The 16,578-nt window shown below is 32.2% G+C and overlaps 1 protein-coding gene across 1 annotated transcript in view; it reads right to left on the bottom strand.

Moving 5' to 3' along the window:
- LOC115882337 (semaphorin-1A-like) overlaps positions 1–16,578 on the bottom strand; it is a 38,671-nt gene that overhangs the window by 1,813 nt on the left and 20,280 nt on the right. Inside the window, 6 exon segments of the mRNA XM_030900358.1 lie at positions 31–113; positions 115–236; positions 2,405–2,836; positions 6,140–6,281; positions 6,347–6,435; positions 10,065–10,257. Of these exon segments, the coding sequence (XP_030756218.1) occupies positions 31–113; positions 115–236; positions 2,405–2,836; positions 6,140–6,281; positions 6,347–6,435; positions 10,065–10,257 (1,061 nt within the window).

Here is a 16,578-nt window from a genome sequence, read left to right as displayed (position 1 = left end):
TATATTATTCCAAATTAAGAATAAACTTACTTGCAGGTTGCGGTGGACTTGCAGTGGTTGAGGGTAACCAATTTGGTTTCCGCCTTACTGACAGCTATGACTTTTCCGTATCCCTGGAGCAATTGCCAGTTGTTTTATAGGTGTACCCCTAGGGAATATTTCGTTTTCTGATATGACAAAGGCCTTGGAAGACTGCTCCGACGCGATGTTCACCACTTTCAATATTTTTCCATCGTCTGTAACAAAGAGAGCTTGTTAATTCCTATATACCAACTAAACTAAACGATCATAAATCTTAATGTGACAAATGGCAATAACGCAAGGGCCGGTAGTTTTATATGCAAAATACGCGATTCTATTCTAATGGGGTTTGTTAAGAGCCCATTCAGGTAATCAAGATAAAACTTGTGAACTTGCGAAGCTTTTTCAGGTGTTTTTATTCTAATCCTACCGTCCCGCATCTTTTATAAATCTGAACTGGGCTTTAATAGCCTGAATGACTTTTGTATAACGTACAACGCAGGGAGATTTTATCGTCCACTGTATTCAACCATTAGGCTAACGTTCATGAATTTGCTGCGGTCGATTTTTTTTTCATTTTTAGAAAGGACTGATATACAGTGTCATCAAGAAGTTTATTGGATAGTTCATCATACTTTTTAAACTTTAATCTAAGGATTATTTAAATGCCTTATAAATCAGATGCTTAAAGCTCACTAATACCGCCTTAACGTAAAGTTGTATTAGACACACACACACACACACACACAGCTTGCTGTCTGATCGCAGCACTTAAAACGAAATCAAACCCCCAAGGTTAGAAGTGTTATGCCTCATTAACAGTATAATACCTGAACTAAGGAACTGGTTAGTTAGATGTTCTGAGAAACGACTGATGACAAATTAAAATAGGATACTCACTAAAAATCAATCATCCACTACCGTGGCATTATAATAATGATTATTCTAATAGTTTTTTTTTTCGTCAAACCAGGCTCAATTTGAATTCAACCAGATAATTACATGAAATCAGCGAAGATTAAAATTACTAAATTCGAAGTCATCGTTTTCAGCTAAAATATGAATCAGGCTTATGAATACCTATCAAATTGTAAATTAGAAAAGTTCTCTTAACAAATCATTAACGCAACAAATTACAGAGTCCTCATTATGAACAAATACGGTTAATTTTTAGGTCAGCTTTTTTATTAATTAAAATCATGAATATTGATAAGAGCGTCTGTTATTAATAAGTTAAGTAACGGTATTTAGGAAAATAAATAGATATATAGTTAACACGAATAATCGGTGTTGGATAATCAGCCTAAAATTTGTTCGGATAATTTTTTTAAAGCGTCATATATGTTGACCTGCTATGTGTTAAGAAAGACACACCTTACAGAAATAATGATCTTGACTAATGTATATACTTTTATGGAGATTTCATTAGTATAAGCCCACTGAAACAAATAATTTAAAATAATATTGATTTTAAAGTGTTTTTCTGAATTTTAAATTAAAAAACTTTCATCAGGATCGTATATACAGGGTATAAAAGAAATAGTGTACCAAACTTCAGTGGGTGACTCTACAGCAGGGTGCAATGATTTAAATCAACTTGATTTGTTGGACCGATTTTTGAAGTTATTTCGTGTGATTCGTGGTTGCCATTACACCTCTAAATGAAAGAGATTTATTTTGAAGTGCCAGAAATCTGGTATTTGAATACATTTCATTCGCAAACTCTATTGCAGAACTAGTTTCTTCTGATGTCAGGTTATATTTTTGTTCCCGAGGACTAATCAATGTCAAAAGATAAATTAGTCATGGTTGTTTTATACCTTTTTGAAACAGCTGAACGTTGATCAAGCTAACCGCCTTCTCTAATTTATCTTCTAGTTCATTCCAAATTTCTACCGACATTTTCTTCTGCAATAAGTACTTTGCACTTTGAACATTAGATGGTACTAATTTTATTCTCGACTTAAGCCAGTCATGACTATTTAAAAAAAAATCCCTTTGATCTAAGCGGCCGATTTTTTTGCGAAAATAGGGGTATCGGCAAAGTTTACAGAATAAAATATATCGGTGACCGATGTCCCGATGTAGAAAAACGACACGCGCCGTAGAAATGCTAATATTGTCAATATCCGGCAGAGTTGCCTCATTAAAATAAAAAAAAAATTGATTAAAATAAAAAAATGGATTTTTTTTTAAATCATGATTTTTTTGCACCCTGCTCTACAGATAAATATAAAACAAAAAGTTTCTTAGTTGAGCATCTTAGGGCATTCGTTGGATTTTCTAATGCCCGGTATACACGAACGCGCGACGGTCCGTATAGAGATCTAAAAGGAAGCCACGATAACGAAATACAATGAGCCTGTGCACTCTCCACACTCACCTGTTCCGATGTAAATGACGTCGTACGTCTTGTCGTTGACTGTTCTAACTTGCGGATCGACCGCTATACCCGTAAACCGGTAGTTCAAGCTGACTCTTATCAAAATGGGCCTGCCTTGGTAAGAGGGAACCGCTCTCTCCATGAGCGGGTGCGTCTTAATAAAGTTCACATTGGCGTCCGGCAGGATCCTGCTGTCCCTTACGCACTCCCCTGGCCTGGGTTCGGGCACTTTGTTGTCCGGGACGGGCAACCAATTAGCGTTGATGCTCTCTTGGTGCTTGAAAGGTCCTCGAAATGCTTCCTCGATGTCCGACATCTGGAAGACGCATATGGCAGAACCGCCGATCGCGTTGTCCGGGGTTGTTAAGGCCCCGTAGATGATCTTCGTGCTCGATTCGCCATATTTGCGTTCAATTATCGCACTTGTTGACTCTGCAATTCATAAAAATAACCGTTAGTCAATTAGTGACACAATTTCCATCTTTTTAATGACTATATAAGCTTAACTTTTAATCCTTAAATTCGTTATTTGAAGAAATGTATAATGTACTCGTTCATTTAAAAGGAAGAAGAGGACTGTACAATTCATAAAAATATACGTTAGCCAATTAGTAACACAATTTTCACATTTTTAATGTCTTGTTGTCCAACTGTTCAATTCTTATCTCTATGACAAGGACTGCAAGACCTCAGAAGGTCTTTATTATACCGGGTGCGTCTCAAAAGTGGCTCACCCCTACAACTTTTTTTATTTTTTTCAGATAAAAAAAACGAGATTTGGTATGTTAGTATATGACATAAATTGGGATTGATTGACATATGCAATTGTTTTTGGTCACGTCCTGTTTCACCGGAAATGACTACCGCTTTTGATTTTTAAATCCCCCCCGGTATTTTTTTACTTTATTCTACATAAAACGATATTCTGAATAGAATGACATATGTATCATATACCAACTTTTAACAGTCTCGTTTAATAAAAAATCGTAATCGTTTTAAATTGTTGTTAAAATGTTAAAAACACTAATTATCTTAATCAAGGAGACTTGAAAAGCTTGGAAAAATAAATCTGGTTGTCTAATGTTTTCAGTGTCTTGTCCTGGCCGGTTAAAATATGCCCAAATCGTATTTTTAATCGTATCTCAATTTTTTCAAATGGGTGTCTCATTAGCATATTTGGAAAAAGCATTTTTTTACGAATAATTTGGTACCACACACTTGGTATTTCGAGTCAAATTTTCGTTACGAACCGCAAGTTATAATTTGAAATAAACCATATGCGAAAATGTCAAAAGTTGACATATGATATGTCATTCTATTCAGAGTGTTATTTTCTATCGAATAAAGTAAAAAGATACCTAGGGTGCCATTTAAAAATCAAAAGTTATAGTCATTTCCACAATTGAATACATCAATCAATTTAATTTATGTCATATACTAACATAACAAATCTCGTTTTTTTTAACTGAAAAAAGAAATAAGTTATAGGGGTGAGCCACTTTTGAGACGCACCCGGTATATTAACATTTGTTATGGATTCAATGACTAAAAATGAAGCTGTGGAGCTTCTGATGCTAAACAAAATCTCTCTTGGTTTATTATGGATGCTGGACAGTCAACTTGCAAGGAAAAATAAAAATTAAGTTGGAACCTTAGTGTTACCACAGGAAATTACATTCCCTAACCATGTTAGCATCAATAGTAGATAACTAAACAAATTTTTATTGTTCTCTTTCATTTAAAACGAAGAATAGGACTTTACAATACATAAAACTATATGTTAGTCAATTAGTAACACAATTTTCATCATTTTGACTATATTCAATTATTCAACAAGAAATTCAGACAGGAAAGATTAATTGTTCAATTCTTATCTTTATAATAGGACTGGAGGAACTCAGACAGTCTAAGAGCATTTATAATGGCTCCAATGACTGAAAATGAAACTTCTGAGACTAACCATAAGCTATCTTGGTTTATTATAAAACTCTGGAACGTCAACATGCAAGGAAAGATTTATTTAAGCTGGAATTCTAGGTGTTACCACAGAAAATTACATTTCCTAACCATCAACCGCGGATAGTTAAAACTGTTGATGATCTATAGTATTATTCATTTTTAGTCATCTGCTAATGATACTAACCATGACTGATTAAGTGTGCAATTAAAGAATAAATGATCCTCTAAGATACGTCGGGATTAAAAGAAAAAATTATCAAAGCACACCTTGTAGACTACAGAAACACCACAGATTATGATAACAGTTGCATAATTTATTCCTCGGCATCGTGAGAAAAGGTTCCCTTAATCAATTAATATGTAGAAGAAAATCTTCGGAGATTTACAGTTTCTTAAATCTAAAATGACACTATAGAAGATTAGATATGCATAGATAAATAAACTTTCCTTTTCAACAAAAACTTATGAACACTTCTATCGCTTTCCTGTATATTAAGAGCCAACAGGAAACCAAAGTAAATCAGTGCTTATCTAGTTAATTACGGTTCATATATCTCGTAGTAGTTAATTAAGTCAAAAATTAATAATAGGAGTAGTCTGGGCATTTAAATGTTGGTGTACAAGGTGCGTCAAAAAGCGCTGAGAATAATAAATAAGCCGGGCGATTCATATGGAAATTTTTGTAGGCTCGGTACAGGTTATAACAAACGTTATTGATTTTACCGTTAAATGTATGTTAAGTGTGACAGAAAATAATTGAAATATAAAGCAGAGAACATCGCTTAACATTTATTTAGTAGCCCACGCAGAAACAAAGACGCGAACTAGACGAAAATGACTCGAAGAACTGACTCACTGAGACTTTTTTTCGTTTATTTAAACTAATTACATAGAATAAAAACTGCTAACAATGGGCCACAAAGAACTTTGCGCTGTAAAAGGCCAATGAATTGAGTTGACTTCCTATAGACTCTGAAAAAAGTTCTAGTAATATGATGAGCGATAGATATACCTTATTAATCTATAGAACTTTAATTGCCTCTATCAGGCCAATAATAGTAATTGCTTGTGAGTTTTCCAATTTTAAATTGAACGCAATATCGAGCAAGTTGTTCACTATGTAATAATTAGTTCTTTTAGATTTGTCATTATTGGATAGGTTCGTATTATTACACATATTTTAGCAGCGGCGACTCATTTTAAGGGGGACCACAAAAATATTTCTGTAGGACGCTACTGTACAAATAGATTTCATATTTTTACAATTATAAATTCAAGCTGTTTTACTGTCAAGATACATATCATTGTGGTTCGTTATAAAAATGCCGCAATACTTGAAATTTTATTCATATTTCTGTAGTTTTACCGGCTACATATACGGCCAGAGTAAAATGCGATAAATCATCTGAGACATAATTGCAGAAAATTCTTTTAATGGAAAAAGAGCCCGATTTTCTATTAGAGTAATTTTTCATTTCAAGATTACAAGCAGTAGGAAGTCTTACAGTGGTAGATTAATACGATTAAAACCTTAACAAAAATATTAATAAATATTTTAACAGCCTTGTTAAAGTAACCTATTTTTTGCATGACATTTTAAGTCCTTGCGAAACAACATGTGGAAGAGAAAAAATTCTAATAATACCCTTCGTAAACATTTAAATATTTAATCTTAGATAATAGAAGGAGGCTAATTTATGGTTAAATCATTACGGGCAGTGGACGGAGCGGCGGTATTAGTCCCAATTACGTGTAAATTTATTGCCTGGTACTTACGTATTTCATCAAAATAAAATGGGTACTCCCCGGGTACGGAACAGTTCAGTCTTGCCTTTGTGAATGTTGTCCACTTACTCCTTGATTGATGCGGACCGCCCTTGTCGTGTTTGCAAACCCTGGCCACTCGCGAGTAAATTATCTGGAAGAAGAAATAAGGAATTGCCTTTTGAACTCGATTTTTTCGACGTTTTTCTCGATCCTTACCTTGCCACAGTTCATAAACTCTACAGCCGTCTCTCTGAAGAAGAAATAGATGTACTCTCCGTGCGTGATTGAGCTGACGAAATTCGGAGCTGAAATTTGAAAGAAATATAATTTTATAAAACATATATAGGCGTTATAAAACGTATAGGCGTAATTATATTGTCTATATTCAAAGTCAGTATTTTACTAATTGAATTATTAGAAAGCTTACTGTTAAAATATCTGAGCTTTCTAAACTCTGGAATGTAGTCCAAATCCGGAGTTACAGACTTACCTAATGTACTAATTAATTTTGTTTTGTTTATTTATTCATATATATGATATATATCACATTATATTATCATTTTTGAAAGAACAGTGATTCAAATTCAAACCAGTTATTTCTGTTCCAATTATCAAACAACCGTATATAGTTATTTAATGAAAAATATTATCATATATTTGTTTTACATGAATATAAATGTTAAAAAGAAATTTTAACCAGGCTAATAACTAATACTGACCATTATTATTATATACCAGAATTTAATAAAAATTAGTTGCCCTGCATGTTAAGAAATATTTGATCGGTGCGATTTAAAACAAGGCCAACTCTGTGCTACGGAATGTATAGTTGCTCAGATAAATCGCTATCCGTTTGTTGGCTGTTACAATATGTTTTAGTCAAATAAATAAACAACCAATGAGTTTTCAGATATTTGTCAATAAATAAGTACTCCGTTTCGGTGTTTCTATTGCTTTTCCTGAGATTTGTAACAGTAAAATATGCTGAACTGAGTTTTGTATTAAATAGATAATAATTAGGTAAATATTGAAGATGATACGCCACTGTTTTCCCTCCTTGTTAGAAGCAGAGCAAAAGAAAAATATTTGAAGTGATGATGATACCTTTTCCTAGCTTATTACATAGCCGGGAGAATGTTGCTTTGATTAAATCATTAAGAAACATAATATGACCAGTACCAAAGGCTATATATAGTCGCTTCTATATACAATAGTGCTACTACGAAAGAGCTTTCAGCTTGCTACCACTACCGCTACTTAAATAACTCGGAAAATATAACAGTTTTTCAGCTTATTAGCGGTTGCAAACAAGTTATTTGGAAATAAATAGATTATATCTTAGTCTGATTCAAAAGGTCCGACATTAGTATCTTGAATTGGAATAATTGTAGTTATAAGCTACTGTGTGTTCGCGTAAAAATTCATGAAACCGCCTACAGGCATTTCTCTTTACATTTACCGCTTCTAAAGAAAAATATATTCTGGTTTTAACCCGCTGCTGGGGGCACAACGAAATATAAATTCGTTTTTGTGTCATATTTAATACCCTACATTTTATTGAAACAACAGATTTTCTTAAGAAAAAAATTATTGATTTAATTATATGATTCATATAAAATTAGTATTGTTTTCTAGTACATATTAGTGTTTCACAGGAATGTGATTCAGACATCATTATATGTAAGAACAATGTCGTGTAAGTTGGAATTAATTGATTTAATATATTAAAATTAAATACCACTTGGTATTCTCTTACCGGGTCCTCTAACCTTCGAAAGCCGACAGACATCTGGCTGTTTCAATAATGGGATGTTACCTTGATTTATATTAATAATCGTTGCAAAAACATAATGAATTATAATCATCGTCTTGCCTCTAAGAGAGAAAAAAAAATAATCGCAACATTTAGCAAACAGGTGCGCATAATTATGTTTTTTCAATGCAAAACAACTTTACATATATCTACTCGCAACCATACTAGTCTAAATATCTGTTAAATTAAGTTTTGTAGACTTGAGTGGTGCTTAGGTAATACGATATGTTGGAGTATATAACATAATCACTTCCTGATTTTTAATTAGAATACGACTTTACGTAGGCTTAGCATAATGAGTTAACATAATAATTTAAACATATCCAGTCTCTCACTGTTAATTTCTGTACAAGTTTCCGAACCATCTGAATTTTCTCAATAAGATCACCTTTCGGCCTTTGTCATATTGATGGATGTGACAAAGATAGGTACAACAATAAAATAAATATATGTCTAGTGACTCCAAGTTTGTGATCTTTTGAGAGTGAGGCCAAAGAATATCATAATATATTCTTTGGTAAGGCTTGGTAAGGCTCAACAGTTATTTGTCTCTTCCTCAACCCACTAAACGTTAATAATACATTTTTAAGCTTCACAATAGGGCCATCTTTGTCATATGGATAAGAACTGGAATGGAATTTTTCGTTTCTACTTTTGTCTTATGCAAGTAAAGATACCTTTCCAATATGGCTAAAAGCTAGTTATCGCAGTTTCCACGGCGAATACCAAGCTTACGATTTTTTGAAGGGCTGTCTTTCTCACTTTACTGTTATGAGTCTCACTTCGCTGTGTCATCTTAATATTAGCTATTATAGCTTCAGAATCACCTAAACCGCATATTTCCCAGTGCTGTCGTTTCTTCTATAGATTGACAGAACCTGCACTTGACTTCGTCCATCAATCCTATAAGCTTTTACAATGCGCTGTTGGTAGATCCACTATACATCTTTGACTGCGTCTTTCTGTCTTTGCTTATCTGGCCTGCCAAATTTTGGCGAATGTTCTACTATGAACTTTTTAGCCTGTGAATTTCTCCACCATTCTAGAGAAGGTTTCTCCAAGTTTTAACATATAATACTGTATATTGACCTGACGCCCACCTAATTTCTTTAAGCAGTGTATGTACTCGAATCGTAAAATGCTTTCAGTGAAAAAGCGACCGTTACAAATTATTTACAAACAACCATATTTGCAACCGAGAGATCTCCAGAGGCAGATCGTGCCACTGCTCGATGACCAGGGGGCTCGAAATTAAGTTAAAACGTTACTTCCGGTGAAGTAAAATGGCGGCGCCCGTTCAAAAATGGCGGCCGCTGCCGCTGCTTAACGCCCGACGTATTTAAGACGAACGAAAAGATATAAAATAGGAGCAAAATGGCCTTCCACTTGCGGTGCGGTGGCCTACGAAGAATAGCTCATTATGGGCCTTTATATCACGGCGGGATCCGTTTTTAAAAGAGACCTTTTTTTAGATAAGGAGCTGGAGGGACGATAGTCAACTCGACATAGAGAGATCCTTTCAGAATCTGCCTACACATGCAGAAAATATTCATCGCGATATGTGCACTTGTTCACGACCGTGAACCGCGTTTTCTTTCAAGTCTGTTTATTTATTTTTAATTATATTCTAACAAAAAGCAATTTCGGAGTCATTTTTAAACCATAAAATCAATAATTATTCTATTACTATCGAAAAAAAAATGTTTCGACACGATCATTTAACGTTCTTTAAAGAGAAATTGAAGATCTGATTTGTGTTTTCTAATTTTCAACTAAAAATAGTTAAAAATTATGCAAAAATAAATAAAAGGTATTCAATTTTATATTGAAAATAGTTTTACCAGTTATTTATTTAAATTATTCGCTTATTGCTGCATGAAATTAAACATTGCTTAGTCATGGACAAGAAAAAAGTAATTATTATTGCTCACAGGTTTTGATATATTTAGGATTTTAAAACTAAAATATTTTGCAGACCACTGAATAGTAGTTTTATTAGCAATATATGAATGTGATTATATACTACAAAATTCGTCGAGCCAAACTGAGTCCAATTGACTATTATCCCAGCTGGCTGGAGGTACAATTTGAAGGGAAATCGAGCCCAAAACCATAATTTACCATTGAGATGTTTGAGATCAGATAATTCCGTCCGAAAGGGGTCCCTGTAAATAAGTGGGTCTCCTCCTGAGAAGTCAGCAACTGTCGCCGAAAATAAATGTCCCGAACTGTAGATCGCTGTACTGTTGTGGTTAGGGTCGTAGGGACATATCCCTATACCATCTGACTCGTTTTCAGCGATGAAGAGCCCATTCTGTAACAAAGAAAACCATTCTTAAGCTAAAGAATGCGATTTTTTCAATTAACATGTTTGATAAAGATGTTTCTAATGCTCTTAAAAATCTGAATTTCACATAATATGCATAGAATTATATATACTTATTTTATAGAGGCTGAAGACGTATTCGCTAAAATATTAACAGTTTTTTAGCAGATCCGTATTTAATGACATTATTAATTTTTCTGTTAATTTATTTGATATTTTTTAACAAAAACCATATAAATTCTTTTGAAGTAAATACACATAAAATTCTTTATTTCTTCAGGTATGGGCATTTTTTGAGGCTGACAATTGTCTTTTGCAGAAAAATGGAAGCAGATATAAAGGTAAGTGGCATACAATATCTATATACGTACACTTAAAATTACATGAAAAAAAGCAAGTACAATACATACATATTTGGTCATGTTTCAGTACACCTGCGCGCCTTCATGAAAAACGACATAAATTATAATCAGAAACTAGTTTATCTTGAGAGTACTTATATTTCTTTTATAAAATCGACAGCACTTGTGTCGTATAAGTCAAAGTAAAATTATAAATAATGAATGATGTGTTTATTTCTTCAAACCTATAGAAGAATAATGATTATGAAAGAGGTTGTCCTCGAGCTCGGCACACAGACAATTTAAATGTTGGATCAAAAGTACGATTAAATTTTATTATTTATAAGGGATGGTAAGGGTAAATATCCCGCTATGTCCCCTCAGGCTACGCCTATGTATGATGATGCGCTATTTCTTAGTATGTATTTGCAGAGGTGTGAAGCTATTGTTTCAGAGCAGCTTTAATATTTTTATGGATTAACAGTATGGGGTGAAAATGTCTCTGATCGACAGCAGCTAACAGCAGCACAAGTTCATTTTCAGTGTAGTTTATTAAGATAACACGATGATAAACAGAATTATCTATTTAAATAAAATAAAATAATAATACTATCTTAAACTAGGTTGATTTATGTTAAACAGTTTAATTGTGCATTTGTTACGTTATTTATGAGAAAATAAGTAGAGAATATTATATTTTAGACAGCTCATAAGAAGACAAATAAAATGAAAAAATAATGTATAGGATATCCCATTAAAAACACAAGTTTGAGTAACAAAAATGCCACAATTTCAAATTCACCCTGTATATCATGAACTAAGATGTCTAGGATAAATCTGTGTGTAGTTTCTTTAGTTTTATAAACAAGTAGCACAGTGATGTAAAAACCGCATTTTTCTATCACACGAAAATGGGACACCCTGTACACTAAATTTAGTTTAAAATGGTCTAAAGTGATGCCCGTAGTGATAAATGGTGGTAGAAACTGAGTAAACTGATGCTGCGAATTTTTTTCCACAAAATGTGCGATCTCTAACGATTGGACCTCGTTGGCAATAAACTATAACCCTTAATAACTTTTTTCTAGGAAAAAAATACCTATGTTTTTTTCACTCGATAGAGAATCAAATTCTCCGTATGTATGCAAAATTTCAGCTCAATCGGAGAGAACCTTAATTTTTCGGCTAAAAACACCTAAGGTTGACCGAAAAAATTAGTATCTGCGATTGAGCTGAAATTTTGCATAGAGATAGAGAATTTTATTCCTTATCGAATGGAATACAAATTTTCAGGTATTTTTTCTTAGTTTTTGAGATATTTACGTTTAAAAAGATCTAACTCTTCGAGCTCATTATTCGTAGTATTAATTATTATTTTAGAAAAATGCATTTTTAAAAACATAACCTTCATCATTTTGTCAAGAAGGTCAGAATTATTTTTGACTGTACGACGGTACTATTGTATATGTAACTAACACCTTAAAATAACGATGAAATGAAGATAGCTGTCATTTTATATGAAAATTTATAATGGAGAATGTCATCGATCGTCATTTCCCAGCCAACTGGACGCCGTTTTTATTCGATCATATAGTACTTAATTCTTAATTCTGAAGTAGTGCCTGTTAAAGGCTACTTTTGTTTCTCTCTTAACTTTGTATTTTGTAATGGGTGTGAAAAAAACATACAAAATGTGCGTGTCTGGTTCTGATTAGCTTCGTTATAAGTTCAATGCCAAAGAGAGAAAAAAATACATTTCAATTAAGACCAAAAACCATGAAAATTTATGTCAGACTAGCAACTATTTTGTTTTATTCTTATATATTCTTAGATAATAAAATAAATTATTATATGTAAGCTAAATGGACGTCAATAAAACAAATCTAAAATATTTATTTTAAAAGGGTGTGGTTAGTTGAATAATCAATTCTAATTTGTTTTAATATAGTTTTAATAATGTGTTTAGTTAGATGTCGGCCATGATATTTCACACTTCCCATAGAAATTTAATGCGAACATGATGAATGCGTTAAATCAAATCACCGCCGCCTTAGATAGCGGACAAGTTTTTTTGTCAACCTGTTTCACCTTGACAGTAACACCTTTTTAGTTATTTTATGATTTTTAAATTCGGTTTGGTTAATGATGTTCAATCCAAATGGGCACGCACACGTTTAACTAGTCCATCTGATGATTAATAGACAAGAGCTCATAATGGACAAAAAATATTTCCAAGGTCTACTACGTTGTTTCGAACAGAGAAAAACATCGAAAATTATGCCGGAGAACATAAAACATTCATGTTGACTAATAGATGATATATAACTTTTTAAATTAGACAAAGAGATACATAATAATACATAATACATCAAGGTTATTTTTCTATTCACCAATTTCAAATGCTCTAATAGCACCTGTGCTGTCTGTCAGAGACAATATTCATGAATTTCCTAATCAGTTACATACATCTATTGAAAATAAAAACAATTTATTGTTTATACCGATAATCACTCTTATTTAATAAATTAACTTTCTTTAAAAAAACTTTTTTCTTCTAGCTTCATATCGTTATACAGGGTGAGTCTTAAATAACTGCAAATATTTTTGAGAGTTGGAAACATATTTTCTCTTTACCGTTTTTTAAATAATTCCCTTGATTATAGATGATATAGATATACAATGATCGGATGCTTTGGGGCTCTGTTCACCAGGTGGCGAGGGCTCCTCAGAAGTTTTCGTATTCCCCTACGCTACGATTTCGAATTTTTAGGAAAGGTGGGATTTCTCACTCTCTAATTGGTCGATTACTAGAGTTTCCTTATTAGGAATGATTTTACTTTCCGTTAGTTGGGGTCATGTTAGAGTCTTTCTTAAAAACAATGAGTATCTAAAAAAAATTCTGGGCTGAATATTTAAATCAGAGTAATAACAAAATTCCCAACATTCCATTTATTACCAAAAAGAATAATTCGACTGCATAATTAAGAAAATAGAGACGATAAACAATCGAACAAATTTTGAACGAAAAAGGAGCGCGCGCAAACTGTTGTTGATGAAAGATGAAACCTAACCTCACGCGATACTTCAAAACAAACAATCAAAATCTGAAAATAAAAGGGAAATTCAGAAATTCCTAGGCCAATATTGATTTTCCAGGCATATATTGCGTTCAGAACTATTGTGGAACTACCGAAAATAATAGGACTGGTAAGTACTGTAATCTACTGTAGCAAAAATTATAACATTTCTTCGATATAAATCTATGTATGTTTTTGATCGTATTTATCGTTTTTTAATATCAATTATGTTCTGTTTTAAGGTTAACACGATTGCCATTGTCATAGAATTAGTGACCTAACAGTTAAATTAGTGCATACAATATCAAAATATATTGCTAGAAGCAGCAAGCTAGAAAATATACCAACCAGTCAACTATGAATGATTTCAAGCTGGACATGCTGATTGAATCCACTAGATGCCCCAAAAATTAGGACTACAAACCCGGATGTTCCTAAAAAGTTGCCGGTATTATGCATACAAGTGTATTAACAGAGGATGGGGTTACGTGATACGTAATAATAGATACCAATTCCTTCAGTTGATCATTGAAGGAAAGATTAAGGGAAAGAGAGGATGTCATGGCTTCGTCAACATCAGACAGTGGATGGGACTTAAGACAATGGAAGATCTACTCTATGCAATATTAAATAAAAAGTGGACTAATGTGCTCATGCATATCCATTAGTGCATTTGCAGCCGAAGTCTTAAGAGACTGACAGCTAACATTAAATAGTGATTTGACAGTGGTTATCAGTGCAAAAATGTGATATGTAATTGTTTTCTAGTGATAAATTAATGATTAACTAGAAACTTGGTTTGTGTGTTGGAACGAAGGAAGCCTTATTTTTTATGATGATAAGTTAAAGAAGCAGGTTTTTTGTTCTACAAAGATACCGTATGATCGAATAAAACGGCGTCAGCGATGGCTATAAAATGAAGATCGCTGTCATTTTATATGTAAAATTATATGGGAAAAGTTCGATCGTCATTTCCAAGCCAACTGACGCGCCGTTTTTTTCGATCATACGGTATAAGGTATGCTTGATATACACAATTGGTTAGGAAAAAATAAAATTAAATAATAAAACTACATAGTCTTATTGAAAATGTTTTCTTTGCAAGTTTAAACTCATTCTAAATCCAAGAGAAGATACCGATATCTAAATTCATCTAAATTTTACTTGATTTAAACACATAAATATAATACCTACATACCTACTAATACTTACTACAACAAGTTTATGAACCAAATTGATGGAGTAATAGATTTTAGTATTTAAATTTGTTCAATTTTTTCTGTTTGTCTTAGTCTCTTGAAAAATATTTTTAATGAAAATAATTTCACAATGAACATCACAAAGAAAAAATATACATACATACATATATCGCAACCCTAGTGAATAAATAGAATTTTAAACCTCCTAAAGTTTTATAAAAAAAAAAATACAGTGTATCTACACAAGAAATAAATATTAGCAATTTTGGCGACTTATTCTTAATTGTAAACTTCAGAATAAATCTTTATTAATTAATAATTGAGTTTAAAAACATATTATAAATTCTTACAACAAAAAAAACAACTTACGAGTTCATACACTAACTATCATTATGATCTTTAGTTCATACAAAAATCCCATAGAAAAAAATACTTGCAGTTTATCCCCAATTTTCCAGTCGTTCTTCCTTTCCCTATAAACCTTATTGAACCATTATCGAAGTATCTAATATACAGTATATCCCTGGATTGTCTTTACAGAAGCACTTTTTTAATTAACATTTAAAAAAATGCATTTTTCATAAAAGATTTTGCTTGTCTAAATGGTTAATCCTGTTTACCTATTCTTTGTCAAATTTCCACACTGTTTTAGAGAAAACTTGGGGACATACTGTAGGCAAATTTTCCAAATTGTTTTCTTTTGTTTATATAGATAAATATGGTCTTTTGTTCATATTTACAATAAAAATACCATTCAAAATTAAAAAACAATATTTTTTTTCCATTGATTACACCTATTAAAATATGTAGAAAAAATCTTCAGGAAAACTAAAACTATTTTCAATGCGTATAATCAGAGGTATAATTAAATAATTCTTATTTTTATGTTTCTAATACAGATCTAATTTAATTAATATCTTGTATTCATATACAAGGATTAATAGATAAAAATAATCTTCAATATTGAAAAAAATTCTGTGCAATTTAATTTCATTTTATTGAAAACATTCTTTCTTGTGTATCTGTTTGGAAGTTAGCTCAAAATTTTATTTAAAGATATAATAATATTAAAATAAAAATTTATCTATCAAAAATTGCTTCTTTATATATTTTTTTACATGGAAATAAAATTTGAGCCCGACCAAGGTTAAATCAAGGTTAAAAACTCGGAACTCGGATTTAGAAAAGAAAGTTGAAAATATACAGAAATATACTATTAAACCTAGATCCGCCCATCTCCCACCATTTTAATTGAGGGGTAAAATTCTTGGCGATTTTCATTCATGTTTAAGGTTCAAAAAAAGGCTGCATGGTGGCAGCAGCTCACAATACCCCTCATTGTCAGACTATATTATATATAGACAAGGATAATTCTAAAATAAACCAGATATTTTACTTCGAAAATAAAAAAAATGATTTTTCGCTTAAATTTTGAGAACCAGTGTATCTTTTCTGGATTTTTTTTCTTGTAAATTTAATCTACTTCATAGACGTGTTTCTGGGCCTGGGCTCGAAATATTCTATCCCTAAAAATATTTGCACTTAGTTAAGACCACCATGTATAAATATTTTAATAGTTGTCACCTATGAAGAGATTTTTTGACAAAGCATAGGAGTAGAATTAGTGCATTTTCAGGCTTAATATAAAAATATTGAGTAATAACGAGTATTCAACTAACGGCTAGTGTTTCA

Source organism: Sitophilus oryzae, unplaced genomic scaffold (genome assembly GCF_002938485.1).
Source record: "Sitophilus oryzae breed Bouriz unplaced genomic scaffold, Soryzae_2.0 scaffold_177_pilon_pilon, whole genome shotgun sequence".
NCBI lineage: Eukaryota > Metazoa > Arthropoda > Insecta > Coleoptera > Curculionidae > Sitophilus > Sitophilus oryzae.
The sequence above is the reverse complement of the archived record's forward strand: the minus strand, read 5'-3'. Positions and strand labels throughout refer to the sequence as shown.